This window comes from Sesamum indicum, linkage group LG15 (genome assembly GCF_000512975.1).
Source record: "Sesamum indicum cultivar Zhongzhi No. 13 linkage group LG15, S_indicum_v1.0, whole genome shotgun sequence".
NCBI lineage: Eukaryota > Viridiplantae > Streptophyta > Magnoliopsida > Lamiales > Pedaliaceae > Sesamum > Sesamum indicum.
This window is the reverse complement of record NC_026159.1, coordinates 7,125,356-7,134,832: the sequence shown is the minus strand read 5'-3', so window position 1 is coordinate 7,134,832 and position 9,477 is coordinate 7,125,356. Positions and strand designations below refer to the sequence as shown.

General features: G+C 36.9%; 1 protein-coding gene across 3 annotated transcripts; it reads left to right on the top strand.

Annotated features, from left to right (window-relative positions):
• On the top strand, window positions 1-9,288 carry LOC105178142 (transcription initiation factor TFIID subunit 14b). 3 transcript variants are annotated; one of them, XR_849106.2, is made up of 7 exons: window positions 1-256; window positions 2,838-2,926; window positions 3,050-3,271; window positions 3,370-3,554; window positions 3,629-3,756; window positions 5,871-6,165; window positions 8,810-9,288. XR_849106.2 is itself a non-coding variant. In XM_020699305.1 (6 exons), exons 1-6 carry the CDS (start codon window positions 146-148, stop codon window positions 4,550-4,552), a joined length of 756 nt encoding a protein of 251 aa, XP_020554964.1. In that variant the 5' UTR covers window positions 1-145; the 3' UTR covers window positions 4,553-5,830. The 3 variants fall into 3 exon arrangements, 2 of the variants coding, with proteins under 2 accessions (XP_020554964.1, XP_011099821.1); XM_020699305.1 differs by lacking the exons at window positions 5,871-6,165; window positions 8,810-9,288 and adding an exon at window positions 4,532-5,830; XM_011101519.2 differs by lacking the exon at window positions 5,871-6,165 and having other exon boundaries at window positions 2-256.

Below are 9,477 nucleotides of genomic sequence, written 5' to 3'. Positions count from 1 at the left end.
GCCCGACAGCAAAGGCCAAGCATGAGTCAAATCACAATCCTTAGCACGAAATCAGAAACGACGCCCATAAATTCTGGTCAAAATCCCTAATTGCATAGAGCTCAAGAGCACGAACTTCACTCTTCTTTTTCCTAGATGCTTGGCAATGGCTCAAACAGTGGAAAACGACGTTCAGTTGGAAGGAAATGCCACTGAGTCCAATCTAAAGCCACAGCGCCTCAAAATCACCAGGTTCTCTGATGACAGCGACAAGAAGGTAGCTCTCATCTGCCATTAAATTTTCTCACACTTTCCTCTGATTGTGCGTTTTTTGGTATCTTTACATGAGCATGCAGTAGTGCTGTTGTGTTTTGGGGCTGGACTAAAAGAAAGCAGACGGATTAATTTTATTTGATGTTTTATTGAGTTTTATGTTTGTGGATTTCGTATGAACTGCATGCATAGTCACAGGCATTGTCAGAACCTAATTAGTTGTTGATAGGATGATACTCGGCTGCCAAATACACTTGCATGCTTGATTAATGAACTTGATTCACAGTTTGGGTAAATAGTGACATTCCTTTGCTTACTTGGAATTTGCACTTGTATCTTTCAGGCATTCTACAATTAGTTAAGGGCATCTTCAGTTTTAGGCTTCCTCAATGCCTCCAAATGATCCAAGGATTTATAGATCATTTAGAGTGCATAAGTACAATATACTGAAAGTGACCGAGATAAAAGGGTGTGAGTTGCTTTATAAACAGGATAAGAGCATAAGATGCACCAGAGGGTGCACCGAATAAAATATATCTTGGAAGTAACACCAATTTATGACTTATTATTGACTCTGGATATTACAAACTGAGAATTCTTTCTTAGTCTTAAATATATATTACATACAGTTATGGATGAGCCTATATTGTTAATACTTGACTTGATTTTGAATCTTTTCTCTTTCTTTTTATCAGTTTCCGTTTGTTGAAAAGTGGAACTAACTGTCTGAGCTACTCTAGTTATGAATATTTATAAGGTCTATTTGACCTCAACTAGTTAATGGTGATTAAAAATATACTTTTTCTTCTGAATAATTCCTTGTATCTTCTTCAACAAACATGCAGTACAAACCTCAAATTACTACCCGTTCTCTGGAAGATGCATCATGCAGTAAATATTTAAATCTTGGACTCTTAGTAGAATGTTAGTGCTTAGATAACTTGTAAATTTTGAAGTAGACTAAATTACAAGAAATAGTTTAGCAAAATTTATGTAAATTATTTTTGGGATAACATGTTTACTTCCTACAAATAATTGGAATAAAATGTGTTACAATTTTTCATTTTCCTTGGTTGTCCAGATTATAAAAAGGATCTTCAATCAATTTATAAATTCAAAGAAAATTGCCTATGTTTTTCATAGGCAATCTGCACAGTTCAGGATGCAATAAGAAAAACGCTAATGAACAAGCACCAGATTCGATAAAGCTGCTTAATAGAAACTTTGAACCTGAATGCGTGCCTTAAATTAATTGCTTCAGAAAAAAAATTTGTTGATAAATGATAAACGATAAAAAAAAAAGAAATAGGAGGGCAAAGTGGGAGTTTATTGGAAGAAGAAGAACAAGTGAGATACAGAACGTAGGATCTGTGGAGACTTTGTTGGACTGTAAGGGCATTTTGGAACAGCTTTATTCATTAATTGGGATAAAAGGGTGAATTTTATATTTATTCTCACCCACATGGGCCTGGTGGGATTAAATATCTCTCCAGCCCAGGTGGGATAGTAGTCCCTCATGTAAACAGCTTTATCATGGGCCTGCTTGATTAACATGGGCTGACCGCATGCAGGTAAACATGAGACAGTGCCAGATATCCCTTGTAGTAGTAAACTGGCCCTCAATGGATCAAGTTATATTATTTTTATTATTTAGATTTATATTTTTCATCATCTTACTTCACTAAGATTTAGGTTGAAACACAGTGCACTAAAATTAGTTTGTCATTCTGATTACTATTTTCTTCATCTCGTTAACTTGGATTAGACTATACTAAGGATTACTTGTATGTATTACTCATCTAGATTATCTGTTTGCTGTGAGATGTAGTTTTGGTGATGCAAAATGGTTTCTTATAAGGTCCCTCTGGGCAATGCTAAAATGTATTTTCATCCACAATCTTTGATTCAGAACTCCCAAAAGAATTGTTGAAATTGTTAGTATGATAATAAGATAATATGAAATTGATATGAAAATATCACCTCATGTACACCTAACATTTTGCTTGGCACATAATTCTCTTCAACCAGATTGTGAATTTAACCAATAACCATCCACCCAGCCATGCAGCCCATGCTTCATCCTTTGCAGGGAGGGGGAACCCTAGAAGAGTTGCAACATAATGTCCATTCCAATCTATTGATTTTTTTCTTTCTTTTTAAATTTTTGATTTAATTTTTGGTCTTCAATTTACGGATTAACTTGAGATGGAAAGAGAAACATGAAAAGAAAACTAAGACGAAAAAGAAAAAATGGAACAAAAATAAAATTAAAGTATTGTGCTTATGCATTAATGTAAAAAGCAGGCCCATCTACTTTGGGTCCTTGAGTGATCTCCAGGTCACTGTATGCTGCTTCTTTCCATGCACTATTGTTTTGTGGGGAGTTATATTTTGGTGTGACATACAGAGTGTAGGATCAACAAGGATGGTACAAAGTTTATGTCCTGTGAACTTCTCTTGATCATAAAAGCAGCAACTGGCGAATTATCGTGATTTAGTTCCAGGAAATCTTGTCTAGATAATCTTTGTCATTAAGCTGGGAACACATGGAATTCTTACTTGATTGTTTTCTGGATATCCTACAGATTTTACTGAAGAGACTCAAAGACGTTGAAATCTCTGTTCCAATAGTCTATGGAACAATTGCTTTTTGGCTTGGTAGAAAGGCCACTGAGTAAGTCGAACCTCATATGGTTATATGCTTTTGACGAATTTCTTCTTTGAGTGGGCCTTGTGAGTGTTTTCGACCAATTAATTTAATTGATGTTTCTCTTTGAATGTTTTTCTTGACTCTTAGAACTCAGTCACACAAGTGGACGGTCTATGTGCGTGGAGCAACAAATGAGGATCTTGGTGTGGTGATTAAGCGCGCTGTATTCCAATTGCATCCCAGTTTCAATAACCCTGTTAGAGTTGTTGAATCACCTCCTTTTGAGTTATCAGAATGTGGTTGGGGTGAATTTGAAATTGCCATTTCCCTGTTCTTCCACAATGATGTTTGTGAGAAGCAGTTGGATCTGTAAGTCATTATTCATTTTTGCTTTGAATATGTTTCTTAATTTACTGAGCCACTTTATTTGATGTGTTTTCTGTCTCTGTCTCTGTTCTCATTGTAAGGTATCACCATCTTAAGTTGTATTCTGAAGATGAGAGTGGTCCACAGTCAACCAAAAAGCCTGTCGTTGTGGAAACTTACAACGAGATTGTCTTCCCTGATCCATCTGAGGATTTCTATGCTCGTGTCCAGAAGCATCCTGCTGTAATTGTGCCTCGTCTTCCAGTCACCATAAACTTGCCTTCTGGTAATTGTCCATTTGCTTCATGTCATTTGCTTAATCTGGGTGTAATTTGTAAATTCTTATTGTTTGTCCAACAGTTCTTGCTACAAATGTAGAAGATCTGAATGAAAAGAGAGGTGATACCAAAGACCACCCGTTGAGTCAATGGTTTAATAATTTCTCAGAGGCAGATGAGCTATTAAAACTTGCTGCTGCTCGTCAGCAGGTAAGACTTGTCATGTTCTGTTAACACAATTATCAGATGATTGATGCTTATGGATATGCCGTTGAGTTGATTTTAATTTATTCTGCCTACTTACTGGTGTATCCAAGCATTATGTTGGAAATAAGCTTTTACCAAGTATAATGGACTTTTCCACTTCCATTCTCACATGAGTGTGGCAAAATCATCTCTGCTCGTGTTGCCTTGCTCTGATCTTTCTTTTCTGTTTTTGAATCAGAGAATGCTTCTAGGTTTCTCTCCCTAGTCCTTGTCCCCTAAATCTAGCTGACAAGGGTTTTTATTATTAATCTAGATTTTTGTTGGAGAGGGATGAAATTACCTAACATGGCTGTCTAATTACCATTTCTTTTCTGTTACGATTACTTTATAAGGTCGGTTTCTATGCCATACGTTGGCACCATGAAAACAACTTGTATAACATATATATATGCATGTAAATATATTTTATTGATGAATGGTAAGTGTCAAAGGAAGCATAAACCACCTATGGTTGCAAACCGCTTAACTTTTTCGTATGCAACGCTTTCAATTAATCCTTACATAATTTCAGTTTTGCTTTTTCAACACGTGCACGTCATGTTTTCATTGACATCTGCTGCATGATTGCTTCTTACATTGGACTTCTCCTCCTTTTTCTTTTGCCTAATATAAGCTGGTGCTAAATATGATCTATTCTAGCTGTCACCTCTATCTCACAATTCTCTTCTATAGAGCACTTGACCTGCATGTTATCCTACTCCCTCCACCTCATCTCCAGGTAGGTCCCCTGACCTCCTGATCAGGCCCAAGAAGAGCATGCTCTCTAGTTGGCCAGAAGAGAGAATACCACTTGGTTGAAGCGGTGTTTAAGGAGTTTGCAGTGGAGGTGATTGCTCTTTTTGTCGTTTCAAGCGAGGGAGGTAGGTTTTGAAGAGGGTGCTGCCGGGTGTGAGGGGAATAGTGGGTTTTGGGATGGTGATGCTTAACAAGGAGATGTGGTGGTGATGATTGGGTATACACACTTGGTATGGCAACCTCAGTTCATCTCAGCTGGAATGGTTGATTAATTGAGATAGCAGTTATTTATAGATATAACTAAAGTACCTGTATTGAAAACTTTCTTTCAGATATGGTTTTCATAAATATCATATTTATAATAATTTAATATATAATGTGCTCCTAGTATCTTACTGTGAAAAATTGGAAAACTATGCTGAATACTACGGTAAATATTGGGGTTCCTTGACAATTAAATACTTAAAATTTTGATAATTCAGTTAGCCTTCGGTTAAGTGTTTGGGTTATGGTTAAAGAAATAGAATCTGCCAGTTGATTAAATAAGTCTAGTGGATATAATTGGAGGGATATTGGGGAGGAGCAGGATCCTTTCCTATTCAGTGTAGGAATGAGGCAACTCTTTTGGTTTGTGTGTATGTTATGTTATGCCTAATTAGTGGTGTAAGAAATGCATTGCCAATTTTGGGATAAACTTTTCCCAAGTATGATGGACTTCCTTTCCATTTCCATTCTCTCATGACTATGGCAAAATCATCTCTGTTTGCTGCTTGTGGTGCCGTGCCTCTGATCTTTCGTCTCTGCTTTAGAATCAGAGAATGCATCTAGGGTTCTCTCCCTCGTCCGCATCCTCTAAATCTAGCAGGCAAGGGTATTTAATATCAATGTAGATTTTTGTTGGAGAGGGATGAAATTATCTAAAATGGCTGTCTAGTTACCATTTCACTTCTGTTACAATTACTTTATAAGATCGATTCTATGCCATATTCTGGCACCATGAAAGCAACTCGTATAATATACATACGCATGCAAAGATATTTGATTGATGAATGGTAAGTGTCAAAAGAAGCATAAATCAACCTATGGTTGCAAATCGCTTAATTTTCTGGTACGCGCTGCTTGCAAGTAATCCCAACATAATTTCCAGTTTTGCTTTTCAACACGCGCACGTCATGTTTTCATCGAAATCTGCTGCATGATTGCTTCTTACTTTGGAGGACTTTTTTTTTTTCTCCGTTGCTGGGTATTCTAATATTAAGCTGGTGGTTAATATGATGTATTCTAGCTTTCACCTCTGTCTATCTCACAATGCTCTTCTATAGAGAACCTTGCCTGCACGTTATCCGGCTCCCTGCACCCTCATCTCCAAGTAGGCAAGTAGGTCCTGACCTCCCAGGTCCATGTAAACCACACTCTCTCGTGGGGCAGAAGAGGAAATACCATTTGATCTAAGCGGAGTTTTAGGAGTTTGCAGGGGAGGTGTTTGCTCGTGTTGTTATTTCAAGCGTATGGAGGAAGGTTTTGAAGAGGCCGCTGGGTGTGGTTGTAATAGTGCGTTTTGGGATGCTGATGCTTGCAAAGGAGATTGTGGTGGTGATGATTGGGTATACACACTTGGTATGGCGACCTCAGTTCATCTCATCTGGAATGGTTGATAAGTTAAGATAGCAGTTATTTATGATATAACCAAAGTACCTGTATTGAAAAATTTCTTTCAGATATGGTTTTTATAAATATCCTTATAATAATTTAATATATAATGTACCGCAAGTATCTTACTATGAAAAATTGGAAAACTATGCCAAATACTAGGGATAAGTATAAGGGTTCCTTGACAAATAAGTACTTAAAATTTTAATAATTGAGTTTGCCTTGGATTAAGTGTTTGGATTATGGTTAAAGAAATAGAGTCTACCATTGGATTAAACTTTGTATGACTTGTCATCCATCTAAGTCTGTAGTGGATATAATTGGAGAGAGGGGTATTGTGGAGGAGCTGGATCCCCTTCCTATTCAGTGTAGGAATGAGGAAATTCTTTGGTTTGTATGTTAGTATGTTCTGCCTAGTTAGTCGTGTAACCAATGCATTACCAATTTTGGGAATGAACTTTTTTCCCAAGTATTATGGACTTGCTCTTCCACTTCCATTCTCTCACTAGTGTGGCAAATAATCCGTGTTTGCTGCTCGTTTTGCCTTGCCTTCGATCTTTCATCTCTGTTTTCTGAATCAGAGAATGCTTCTACGTTTCTCACTCTTGTCCTTGTCCTCTGAATCTAGTAGGCAGGGTTTTTAATATTAATGTAGCTTTCTGTAGAGGGATGAAATTATCTAACATGGCTGTCTAATTACCATTTCATTTCTGTTACAATTACTTTATAAGATCGATTTCTATGGCATATTTTGGCACCACGAAAGCAACTCATATAATTCATATATCTATTTATACATACATATATATACGCATGTAAAGATATTTGATCGATGAATGCTAAGTGTAAATAAAAGCCTAAATCAACCTATCATTGCAAATCGCTTAATTTTCTTGTATACAAAGCTTGCGAGTAATCCTACATAATTTCAACTTTGCTTTTCAACACGTGCACGTCATGTTTTCATTGAAACATGCTGCACGATTGCTTCTTACTTTTGACTTATCCTTTTATTTTGTTTTGCTCTGCTTTTTCTTCTTCTGGTGGATATTCTAATAGTAAACATCACCTGTATATGTCTCACAATGGTTATCCATCTCCGTCCTCCCCCTTCTCTTTGTCGTCCATTGTCATGTTATATACTAGTGAAGAAGAAAGGCGGTGCTTGTACAACTCTCTTCAGAGTACATCCCTTGAAGTTTATTTGGAAAAGGGAGATCTGTTTGCCCGTTATCAGATGCCACATTAGCTGGAGGCATATTTGCTGTTCATGACTGTCACAGTTTGACATGGATGTCTGGATTTTGAAATTTGTACTTTGTTGGACAACCTTTCTGACTTGATCTAAATTGTATAGGTCCAAGCTCATAATCAAAAGAAGGCAATTGAGTATAATAGATGGTTACCACTATAGTCATGGAAACCTGCCTCTGTATAGTGACATGAAAGATACATAATTTTAAAATAATATCTTTGCCAATTTTTTATTGCTCATTGAACAATAGGATTCATTCATTCTAGCTCTTCTCTGCTATGAAGCACCTCTCCTGCACCTTATCCTACTCACTCCACCTCATCTCCAACTAGGTCCTTTGACCTCCTGATCGGGCCCAAGTAGACCACGCTCTGAAGCCTGTGCTCTCTTGTGGGATTTGGGAGAAGTGGAGCTTAAGCAATTTGGGGAAGAGCCGGATCTCCTTCCTATTTTCAGTGCTAGGAATGAGGCAATTCTTTGTTTTGTCTGTTAGTATATTATGCCTAATTAGTGGTGTAACCATTGCACTACCAATTTTTTTGGGATTAACTTCTCCCTAGTATAATGGACTTGCTCTTCCACTTCCAATCTCTCATGAGTCTGGCAAATCAATACTGTTTGTTGCTCGTGTTGCCTTGCTTTTGATCTTTCATCTCTGCTTTTGAGTCAGAGAATGCTTCTAGGTTTCTCTTCCTCGTCCTTGTCCTTGTCCTCTAAATCTAGCAGGCAAGGGGTTTTAATATTACTGTAGCATTTTTTTGGAGAGGGATAACGATTTTTAACATGGCTTTCTTAGTACCGATTAATCTCTGTTACAATTATTTATAAGATCGATTTCTATGCCATATTTTGGCACCACAAAAACAACTTGGATAATTTATTTATGTATCCATACATACATACATACATACATATATATATACACACACGCATGCAAAGATATTTGATTGATGAATGGTAAGTGTCAAAGGAAGCATAAATCATCCTATGGTTGCAATTTGCTCAATTTTGGTATGCAACCCGGGTAATCCTAACATAATTTCAATTTTACTTTTCAAATCTGTTGCATGATTTCTTACTTTGGACTTCTCTCTTTTTTGTTTTTTGCTAGATCTTGTCATCTAGTGTCATGTTTTATACATGTGTGAAAAAGAGATGCGGTGCGTGTACAGCTCTCTTTAGAGTACATCCCTTCTAGCTTATTTGACAAAGTGAAATCTATTCGCATTTTGTCATATTCCGCATTAACAAGGGGGCATAGTTGCTGCTCATGATTGTCACAGTTGACTTAATGAATAGGTTTTCAAGTTTTGGACTTTTGTAGATGACCCTTCTGATTTGATCTAAACTGTGTAGGTCCAAGCTCATATTATCAAGCTACGAAGGCAATTGAGTGTAATAGATGGGTTACCACTACAGTCGTGGAAACCTGCTTCTGGTCAGTGACATACAAGATCATTTAAAACGATCCGCACATTTTCCATGAATTTTGTATATATGTAGCGGCCTAGAGAAGGAACTTCTTTGAGTATTGATAATCTTCTCCCTTTATCCATTTCTTATCCTACTTGTGCTCTCCCATTGGCATTTGCATGTTTGGGGCTGTTATTTCTTGTATTAGTGGGAAATCAATGGTTTTCCTAAAGAAGATGATTGTATAATATCTTGTTGTATAAATGAAAGATATAATGCACTTGCCAGTGTTCTCAGGATATCTCCTTTCAAGAGGAGTTCTTCATTATTTCCTCTTTCTATACAGTACTGTATTTAATGCTAAAAGGGATGTATTTGAACAGGAAATATTTGTGAGTTGGAATGCTCTTGGCAGCCTTGTACCTTTTTGTCTCTACTGGAAATATCTCAATGCAAGAGTAACATGCCATCACATGCTAAGTTCAAAAATTTGCGTCATTTTCACCAATTATGATATGCAGCTAGGCTAATTGTGTCATTTTCACTAATTATGATAAGCAATTCTGCAGATTAACTCTGTCTGCACCTGGCTCCTAGTGAAAAATGAGATC